General features: G+C 34.7%; 1 protein-coding gene across 1 annotated transcript; it reads left to right on the forward strand.

Moving 5' to 3' along the window:
- Window positions 1-8,018: 8,018 nt before the first annotated feature.
- LOC146735484 (sialate:O-sulfotransferase 1-like) lies at window positions 8,019-11,112 on the forward strand. Its single transcript, XM_085505875.1, has 2 exons — window positions 8,019-8,196; window positions 10,745-11,112. The coding sequence occupies exons 1-2, from the start codon at window positions 8,019-8,021 to the stop codon at window positions 11,110-11,112; spliced, it is 546 nt and encodes a 181-aa protein (XP_085362001.1).
- The last annotated feature ends 491 nt before the right edge of the window (window positions 11,113-11,603 follow it).

Below are 11,603 nucleotides of genomic sequence, written 5' to 3' on the forward strand. Positions count from 1 at the left end.
TGGATAGGCTTGAAGGCAAAAGAAAATCACTAGAAGAAGAATATGACTATATAACGGAAGGGTGTATAATTAGGTCGAGAGCAGATTGCTACGAATTTGGGGAAACAAATTCAAAATATTTTTTAGGCCTAGAAAAAGCTAACCAGACTAAAATTCAGATAAATAATTTAATTGATATATCAGGAAATATAATACATGGGGAAAAGAATATTTTATCAGAAATCGGGAAATTTTATTCAGAATTGTTCTGATCAAAAGTTGTGACTGATAATACAAACATTGAGACATTTTTGAACCCATTGAGACTTCCCCATTTAAAAGAATCTGACAAAAATCTTTGTGAGGGTCCAATTACATTGAAGGAAGCTTACGAGGCTCTGCAAAAAATTCCAAATAATAAAACACCGGGGAATGATGGTCTTAGTGCCGAATTTTATAAAACATTTTGGGCTTTGGTGGGACCTTGTGTGGTGAAAGCATTGAATTATGGGTATGAGGTGGGTAAATTATCAATTACACAAAGACAGGCAGTGATATCATTACTCCCCAGAGAAGGAAAGGACCTCAGATACATTAAAAATTGGCGCCCCATATCGCTGTTAAATTTGAATTATAAGATTGCGGCTAAATGTGTTGCCTTGAGAGTGGAGAAAGTATTACCCTCCCTTATTTCTGAACTCCAGGCTGCTTTTGTTAAAGGTAGATATATAGGTGACTGTGCACGTCTGATAGATGACCTTATGAACTACACAAAAGACAGGAATATACCTTTATTTTGCATTGATTTTGAAAAGACATTTGACTCTTTGGAATAGCAATACATTTTTGCTGTTCTAAAGAAATATAATTTTGGGGAGTCATTTATTAACTGGATTCATTGTTTCTACTCTGATATCTCAAGTTGTGTAATGAACAAAGGCTTTTCAACTGGGTATTTTAACATGAATCGAGGTGTAAGACAAGGTGACCCTTTATCTCCTGCTTTGTTTATTTTAAGTTTGGAACCTTTACTAAATGCTATATCTGAAAATAATAAAATAAATGGTATTCAGATTGGTCCAAATCAAGTGAAATACACTGCTTATGCAGATGATCTCACCACTTTTGTTAGAGACTTGGCTTCTGCTACGGAACTATTTAGCAAATTGGACTGTTTTAGTGCTGTATCTGGGCTGAGGGTAAATGGTGATAAAACGGAAGCAATGTGGATAGGTAGCTGGAGACACCGAAAAGATGAACCTTTAACATTAAAATGGTGTTCAGATTGTGTTAAAATTGTCGGTATATATTTTTCATATAACGATGATCTTGCGACTTCAATGAATTGTGAAAAATATCTTGTGTCAGTTGGAAAGCTTTTAAAATTTTGAGTTTGTCGTAATTTATCTTTACTCGGTAAAATACAAGTTATTAGATCCTTAGCTATTTCCAAATTACTGTATACGTTTAACCCTATTTCCGTTCCTAAATCAGTATTAGTTAAACTCAACTGGATGTTTTATAATTTCCTCTGGAACGGTCATGATAAGATCGCCAGAAACACTGTGATTGGTAATATGTTAAAGGGGGGTTTGGCAATGTCGGATTTATTGAGCATGTGTGTTGGAGCAAAAGCAAATTGGGTTAAAAAGTTTTTTGATAAAAATTACCATCCATGGAAACAAGTTTTTGATTGGTATCTTAATTCTGTAGGTGGAGCAAATTTGTTGTTCCAGTGTAATTTTAATAGGGAAATGTTACCGATAAACTTGCCACCCTTTTATGAGTCTGTTCTTCATGCATGGTCGTCAGTAAATTTACATAAACCCCCGGAAAATCTTCAAGAAATCGCAAGTGAGATTATTTGGAACAATCAAAATATTATTATTCAAGGAAAATCTTTTTTGTTTGAGAATTGTATGACATAGGTATAGTTTATATTACGGATTTATATGATAAGAATGGTAAAATTCTGTCTTGGGATCTATTGGTTAATCGTTTGGAAGGCACGGCATTTTTTTTAAAAAATGGTTTGGTCTTGTGGATGCAATTCCGAAAACTTGGCATATTAAATGTTCTTATGTTGTTAGACCCACTCTCCCGGTAAGTGTTCCTAGTGATGGTAAAATTATAGTTATTAGCAAAATGTCTACGAGAATATTTACCCAAATACTAGTTAAAAGGAAATCCCCCCCCCCCCCCGTAAAGCGAAATATACTACCAAAATTTGTTTCCTACTATAACTTTAGACTGGAAAAAAATTGTATGCACTTCCGTACAAGGTTACAATAGAATCCAAGTCACGTGCATTTTATTGTAAAATTTTGAGAAATATTCTATATATTAATTTTATTTTATTTAAAATGTCCCCAGCTTATGCATCATCTCCCCTGTGTACTTTTTGTAAAAAAACAGATGAAACTTTACTACATTTATTGGTAGACTGCCAATATTCAAAGGAGCTTTGGGGTAAAGTATTTCATAACTGGAGCAAATTTTTAAATCTAGACAGTCTTCCAGATAAACATCAATTACTACTTGGGGATGGAAATTTTAGTACTATTACAAATCAGGTTATATTACTTGCTAAACGGGCTATATACACTTCTAGGTGTCAAGATACCTTACCTAGTTTCATAGTATTAAAACATTTAGTGTTGAATATTTATAAAATTGAAAAATATATTGCAACTCGTAAAAATATTATGGAGCATCATGTTAATAAATGGAGTGATTTTCCAGTCGAATAAGTAACATTTTATGTTCTTTACCTTACTCTGATAATTTGTTGTATTTGTGATTGTGTTGTACTTTTAGTTCTGTTTCCATTTCATGTATTGTTAATTGTATAATAATACTAATAAAAAAACTTTTAGTTTTTAGTTCAGTTTTTAACACGTTTTGACTTTCTCAAAAAGAAAGTGTAGCGATAGGTTTTAAGACCACCAAACATTTGCGCGGTGTCGCATTTTTTTAAATCGTCAACAGAGTAAATGTAGGTAAATTGCACTAAGATCCGATGAATTATGTATTTGTTTGCTATTTTATTTTTATTATAATTTGTAATTTTAGAATCTTAACTTTGTTTACATGTTCAATTATACATTGTATCCTTTTAGTTTTGAAGCCTACATCTGCAATCTTCTGACTGAGTGACACGTGCACTAACTTACGCAAGTGAGAATCTGCATAATAGTCCACGCTGTGATTTTTCTTTCCCTTACGAATATTAAACAACTTTAGACGAATGAGCACAGTTTATTGTGTGCGTGTGTGGTGGTACTGACGTTGTTACCTCTTCAATTGAACTTTACACCGACTTGTGACGACTTATTTAGTTATTTATTTAAACTTAATTAAAACGCAATTCTACGTTTTGTTGCACTGTAATTGAGTTTAATTAACCTCCAATTAAAACGCAATCCTATATAGGAACGCGTTTTAATAGAGTTCATATCGGAACTAAATTAAAATTTAATTCAACTATATTAAAGGTTAATCCAATGTGTGTCGTTACAACGACGGTAAGACGTGTATGTGCGTTTGTGAATCATATGTTTACCTTTACGCGGATAGAGACAAAAGAGTCTGCTGTTGCCAGACCAGTTTTGAAAGCTTCCCACCAGATTATAATTCGCAATGACCTCCTGTCACTTCATCGTGTGCGGATGTGAACATAAATAATTTAACACAAATTCGTGTTTATATAAGATCAGAGAATTCTATACTGCACGTATTCCTCGACGACATCGATCACAACTTGATCCGAGTTGCCCCAAAACGATTATAGCATGGCCGCGAGAGCGCCCGGAGGATAACATATGAAAGATGTCTAAATACCCTAAGAGAAAATAGTGCACGTCTTGTCAATGGGTGTCGCCATTTTGTTTGTTGTGTCACAAATTATGCAAAGAGAAATAGCTCATCAATGATAAAACCTATTCAGAATGTTACTCAGTGATAAGGTAATTGTTTGTTGCAAGGGACTGAAAACAGGTTCACTTTTTATTAGTGTTTCGAGTAATTTTTATCAACGGCGAAACACCAATCGTGTGTGCTGCGACATTAAATCCTGCTTAACCCGCGCCTGAATTAATTCGTAATTCACCCGCTTCGAATTAGTTTGCTTACAACAGTTCTATTTTTAATGGGTCAATAAACTGCTCGATCGCCAGATATTGCCTGCTACATAAGGAATGATACAAGACTGACAAGAAATTCCACTTCAATTCATGTTACTGTTATGTGGGTATACTTTCGTTTTCACAGTATGTACAAAGTTCATTATATAATAGAATATAGTGACTAAAAATGAACATACAATATTTCATTGTCACGAAATAGATGAGTACTTTGACAAACATTGTTTACTGCATTGTTAATTGTGTACGTTGTTTTTTCTGTCTCTCAGAAACTTGGGATTCCTGTACATTATGACGAATTTCCGCTGTTTGTTCATCTGGTTGTTGATGTCCGCGTTTCTCTTATACGCTACCTTGATATTATGTAGTCCATATATCAGGAATGAGTCAACGATTGTACCACCATTAAAGACAAATGTGCGAAGTAAGACAAATGCTTATATTTAATATTATAACCTATATTATATTCCCCATTATGTACTAATTATGTACCTGTATATACTAATTCTATTTCTGATTAAATCGTAACGCCAATATTTCCATTTTTAATAACACATTGTTGACATAGAAAAAACATTGCCATTTAGACATCGATAGAACTTGGCAAATTTGCAAATGACTGTCGACATCTCATTGGGAACGAGAAGGCCATGGGTTTTGTTTATTTTTGCTTGGTGTTCCATTATTTAACGTTATTTCAACTATTGCTCCACGGTATTTGAAACAGTGGATATGGTGACGGGAGAAAATAACACTATTCCTATATACTGTAAAATATTTTATTTTAGCTTGAATTAATTTTAGCTGAAAAGGCTTTTTGACGGTTTTGTATGGAATTTATTTTAACTAATTTTTGACGAATTGAATGTGAAATATAGGTAAAAAAGTATATTCGATGGATTTTATTTTCACTGAATTATATCTTAAGTGAAAATAGCGAAAATTAATTCCAGGCGAAAATAGAGTATTTTACAGTAAATCATAGTATATTTGGGTGGGGGTGGGGGTGGGGGTTCTACTACAATGTGTTCTGATTCAAGTTGTCACTTTAGAAAACCGCCAAGTTAGTATTTTTAAGTTGCTTGAATCTAAGCGATTAAACTGGACTGTCAAGAGGTCTATATATATGTTTGTATTAAATCTGAAATAATTCATACGAAGCGAATGGGAATGCCAAACGGTGATTCGTATAACTTAAACTATACAGATCACACTTGTTGTGGGTTCTTTTCACGGGCCATAAAGGCATTGGAAATCATTAAGATGGTTATCGTTACAAGACGACAATGATCTCAGGCCAATAACAATTGGACATCTAAGAACCATAGAGAATTTATAAATAAGGGAACGAACACATTCATCATACACGCACAGCACTAAATGACACCAAATTTGAATTAACTGCAATGTGCGTACGCACACTTTAATACAAAGAGCAAAAGTTTGACAGTAAATACACACATAGCTTCACAAAATCTGCTAATTAAATATTACTGCATTGCCTAAATATTTTAGACGGTTCCGATAAGCGTAACCGCGGTCGAAATATGCAGGTAAGACAAGGGGAAACTGAAACCTGGCTGTTTGTGCGTGTAAGGCAGATGTACTATACCGGACGTAACGATGTCGAACTGCAGCAACAAACGTGGCGACAAACTTCAGACGGCTTGGTTTCCAGGGGTGGCTCACATCACGAGGACGCTGTACAGTACTATAGCTGACACCAGGACGACCAGAGAGTGAATTCTCAATCCGGAGTTCAATGGTGACGTTATCTGTGTTATACCGTACTTCTGGTGGATCGTCCAACACGCCAACCAAGGCACGCTTTCTTGTTCAATTTATTGTGCACCATATGTAAATCAAGATGACACCCCTTTGTTTACACTGCTCATTTCTAATTGGTCGAAACCAGAAGAATTGCGAGAAACTACCACATCAGGTGCGACAGGAATGTTATGCAAACTGACAGAAATGCAAAACCGAGTTTGTTGACCCGGCTAACCAAATTCACCAAAGTTTATTGACCTCAAATTCATTCTGATTCTCGGGAATCAAGTCTTCGGTACCATAGTATTTGGAGACAAATCTCACCCCAGGTAAATTCTTTGTCGTCCAATCAGGCTGCTCCCCTTGCGAAGAATGTAACAATTCGTGCATGCAATATATGTATTAAGTATTTCTTTATTTCTCCACCTATAACAAGTCACAAAGTATTCCCCTTTCTATGTAAATCATGTATGCATTTAAAAGCTTATAAGCCTAACAGGGAGGGCGTAATACTTGGAAATAAATTAAACTTTGGATTCCTGACATGGACTCCAAACCATAATATGTGACGAAAACAGTTAAATTTACGCATCTGAAAATCCCTTCTATATTATTATTCATATTGAATTGAGATACATTAACACGTTCATTTGTAACGGAATAATAACATTCATTCATACAAAAACACGCCATGCCAGGCAACGCATCCCACAAAACAAATACATTATCTACTTTGCTTGTAATTTCAGAGACTGTGTGCGATGTACGCTTAGCTCCAGTAAACAGTTTACCCATTGTAGCGTTGGCTAGTCGACCTGGTTGTGGCAACACGTGGACGAGACATTTACTTGAATTGGCCACTGGAATATACACTGGGAGTGTTTATAATAGTTCGATTTTGTCCCACATAGGCCTAACAACGGTAATATGTTTTATTATTTGAAAAGGCACAGTTTTAGAAAACGCGAATAGACGCGAGGGGGTGCTATTGTCACCCTTTTTATTAGTTTGTTCAAGATTTCAGGTATTATTATGTTGCGACTAGTTGTACCTTATTTGTGCTCAAATATTATATGTTGAATAATATTTCGATATTTTCGAAAAGAAAACTTTTTGAGGATCTGGTTGTTAGTTGTGAGAACAATCTGCTTTCATTCATCTTCGTTTTCTCGTTAGTTATAACAACATGCCAAAATGGTTTCATTTCGCAACAAAGGCTATGGTAGGTGATTTTCTGTTCACTGCGAAATTAAGTAAATATGTGAAACGCGCGGAACAAACGTCTGCTGCCAAAATGGAATTCTATGATTTTGAACTTGTAATTAAGTGATCAGTAAATGTACACTCGTGTGAATGAATTAGGTTTTCAGTTTTGCGATTCGAGTCTTACATGAAAAAACAATTTGTCCCCCGCAAGGGAAATAATATTGTCCACGAGTTGTTTCAATAACAGAAATAGTAATATGTAGTTATATACTAATTTTCAAAATATTCGTAATTTTGGGTTAAATTGTGCCTTTTTATTATTATTGCATTTTCTGTTGGTGAAGTAAAATATTCATGGTCATAATAATTCCATATTGCTAGAAAACACTGTTATTCATAATTTCACTAGTTTTGTTAGAAACATTTGTGTCATTCAATTTCAAATATTATATTATCATCTTGTTATCTCAACATAGCTTTTAATTAGCAATATTAGAATTACAATCACGTGGTAACGAATGTATCAACACTGATATAAAAACAGCAATATGAAACATTGTAACATCTATACTGTGAATTGTACGTGTGATAGTTCGTGAAAATGGCGAATAAATTATGTCAATTGTGTTACTTTTTAAGTATATGCATTAAAGTAATTAAACAAGAAATACAATCTACAGTCACAGGTAATATTGTGCCTCAGTTTAAAAAAATGCTTCATGGGAGTCGGAAAAAACACTTTCGTCCTTATATCACTTTTCCCAAACAAAAAAATGTGCTGGTCACAGCATATATACTCTCACCCTTTAGCCTGTATGGAGCATCGACAAAACAAACAAAACAAATTACACAAAAAGTCATCGCATTTTTATGAATGTTTTGAATATGTTTTATACTGTTTTGAGGTTTTCAAAAGAAAACATGACAAACGGCAGAACTATTGTTGTCAAGACACACAAGTATGACAAAAAACATATCAAATTATTCGAGAAAGCAGTTGTGCTGTTTAGAAACCCGTATAGATCTTTCCTAGCAGAGTTCAACCGAGAAAGGGCAACCAAAACGAGCAGCGCACCAATGGAATCATTCATTGGAGAAGGTAGGTTTCATATCAGCAATTGTATTTTAATCATAAAAAGGTATGAGTTCTCTATTATCCATTCCATTAATTGTATACAGATGCAACTCACTAAATAATCAATCACCCCCTAATTTGCCTTTGGAAACACTGGTAGCATCATGTACTTGGGAGATTTGCTAGTCAATGCACTGGCAACAACTATTTTAAGGGACTATTCAGTGAGTTAAGTGGTCAAGTTCAACTATTTACCATTCTATTAAACTTCACATAAATTTGTACTATATTAAATTAAGTATACTAACCATGGCCACACAAGGAAGGCCGAGTGTTGCAATTTTCGATAAAATATTTACCTGCAACGATTTTAATTTATATTTAAAATTGAATGGTTTTATTCGAAAAATTAATATTCACAAAACATACATTTGTATGTTTGTATATAATATCTCTATTTGTATCCGTTAAATTACCATTGGTATATCTACTTAAATCGCCAAAATTCTGTAAATTTTCATTTGTAAAACCCAAATTTATCTTCGTTAAACATACATTAGTATCTCTACAAATCTTGTTTGTGAAGCCATCATTCCTATCTGTATCATGAGTCTTCATTTGTACTTGTTGAAACACCATTCGTATTGGTAAATTATTTATTTATATTCGTAAAACTTCTACATGTATTTCATGAAACCTCTTGATTGTACGATTCATGAGCATAGAGGGCGCTACTACGTATTAAGCTCGTATGCGGATATTCGTCGTATTGAATAAGGTCAAAACAATAATAACGTTTATTTGTTTTAAAAGTGTAACATAATTATTGATTTAGACATCAGTCATAGATTGTTAGGGATGTTTACCCAGTACAAAATATTTGTTTCGAAGAAAAACAATCTGAAGACATGGGCCTTCACTGGCGGATCCAGAAATTCGGTAAAGGGGCGCGTTGCTGTTGACGTGGAAGAAGGTGGGCTGGGTTTGTCAGTTTGATTTTTTGTGTGGGCTGATGGAGGGGCGCGCCTTCCCCTAAATCCGCGCGCAAACTTTCAAAATCAATAGGGTTTCTTTCACCGCGTTTTATCTGTAACGGGTTGTACTCAAATTACTACAGCTGACATGTGTCGTAGCTTTGTTTACTGACAAGTACCACTTACCTGTGGGTCTGGGCAATTAAACACTTCCAAACTGGCTGCGTTTCTGAGAATATTGAAAATAGAGAGGCTAAACAAATCAATCCATTTTGTAGGAGTTTGTGGCCAACATGTGTTTACTGGCTAGAATTCTATCATGTAGTTTCAACCCGGGGGCTACTTCCACCTTAAGTGGGTAGGGCAGGGTGTGCAGACCACCTCTCGTACACCATACTCACTTCTAAGCTATTAATTTTCTATTTATATACCCATTCCTAAATACACGTGTTTTCAACGACCTACATGGCTTAACTCGTACCACATACACTTTGATAACTGGCATACTCGAAACAGCGCGACAATGCTGAAAAATGGCTGCAATAGATGTGAGCATGCGCATTAAAAAGGAATAATATCATCCATGAAGATACGAGACATCTGACGCAAAAAAAAACAAAACAAAACACCCAGCTCACAATTTTCGCAACCAGTGAGCACATCCGGGCGACGCATTTTATTCAGCCTTTTTTAGTATCTGTCTTTGAATATGAGAACCAGTGTAAAAGTAAAATATGCTACACACTTCTAAACCAAAACATTGATAAATTAATACCTACAAAAAAAATGTGGAATGACACAATAATTTGATCTTTGTAATCCTTTATCATGGAGAAATTCACCCAAAGACTAATTGAGTTCTAATTAGTGGTGCGTGACCTATAGGGACCGTGCACGATAGTAACGATAGCATTATAGAATACAAACTTGTCTGTATGATATGACACTGCTGAGTAGCCGAGTATTAGCAGTACGAATGCGCCACATCAGTATGTTCACACGTCCAGTATTTCTGAAGTTCGCGTTCCCTTTCTTAACTGAGTCACCGTAATAAAAATTCACACCAACTTCGGAACACATGCTCGTATAATCATTGAAATGGACGATGATTCGATTTCATGAAGGTCGAGTTTCATCAATTTAGTATCATTATTACAGATTATTCAATGCAAAATATTTTCCTAATATGGCCTAAAAAGTATGACAATTGTACACTCGCCTTGGTAGATTGTGATGTTCAGCGTCGAGCTATGCAAGCTATGTACATAATCAATAAAGTAACAAAACCAAGATTCATTTGCTGCTATTCCATGACACAAAGTGGGAACAAAATTGTACATCCCGCTGATAAAGAGTTTCTCCTTCTTTAGTATAACTATAGCCAACGATTCATATGCAAGTTAGTAGTGAATAAGCAGTGTTGCTTTCAGAGGAATAAAAGTCAGTAATAGTACGGGTTACAATTCTAAATCTGACAGCTGCGGTTGAGAGGTTATAAATCTGACTGAGGTTTATAATACTCACCCATAACTATGAGGTTTATAATTGTAAATTGAACTTGTTCAACTACCAATACTAACGTATTTGCTTGTTTTCAGGTTGGTTAAAATACGTCGACGTACAGGTCCGGGGATACAAAGAATTTGCAAACAATTGGTTAGAAAGTAATATACCATTACTAGTAATTCACTTTGAGGATATACAAGAAAATTTACTCAGTGAAATGAACAGAATTACTAAATTTTTAAACATTAGCTCAAAATATCCGAGAACTGATTGCATTCTAGCAGATATTAATGGTAAATTCAAACGACCTCAACAGGACAAGTTACATTTAAAGGTAGATCCATTCACCAGAAACATGCACAAGGCTATAAATGGTCTGATATCAACCACGAATACGCTGCTAAAAAGAAAAAGATTTCCACTAATACACACAGATGTTAATGTCTCTTTGACATTGTAATGATGACCCCATGCCACGACACGTTTAATGTTACTGGGTGGTATCTTTATTTTCACTTTTCTATAGATATACAACTAAGACACTCTCTCAACATCCACCGTCAAATATCAAAATTAGTAGTGACTGCAACAAAATACTGCCTGTAAATTAACTAATGCAGACGTGACAACACATTTAATCGAGTAATATGACACATTACATCTAACCCATGATTATAATTATTATTGTCAAAATATTATTAATAGTGTTCTGAATAATTGTTGTACATCTGTTACCGTAACGCCATGAGTTACAACGTGCCGCAATTTTGCGAATTCGAAATATGGAATGATTACGCACATCATCTAATAATAAAAACAAACATTGCTGCCACCAGGGTTTGACCGGACTCCACACAAAGGAGTTCGCTGATTATGTTCTTAAATTATTGGATTTCGGCACTCCAATGATGTATCAGTAGGAAGAAAAGGTGTATAATCAGATAATAATAA

This window comes from Saccoglossus kowalevskii, chromosome 12 (assembly GCF_978046115.1).
Source record: "Saccoglossus kowalevskii chromosome 12, keSacKowa6.1, whole genome shotgun sequence".
NCBI classification, from domain to species: Eukaryota; Metazoa; Hemichordata; class Enteropneusta; family Harrimaniidae; genus Saccoglossus; species Saccoglossus kowalevskii.

Excerpts from the sequence above, each read along its gene's own strand:
- LOC146735484 (XM_085505875.1), top strand. The coding sequence starts at position 8,019 with ATGACAAACGGCAGAACTATTGTTGTCAAGACACACAAGTATGACAAA. Across the intron at positions 8,197-10,744 it reads GGAATCATTCATTGGAGAAG|GTTGGTTAAAATACGTCGAC; the intron begins GTAGGTTTCATA and ends GCTTGTTTTCAG.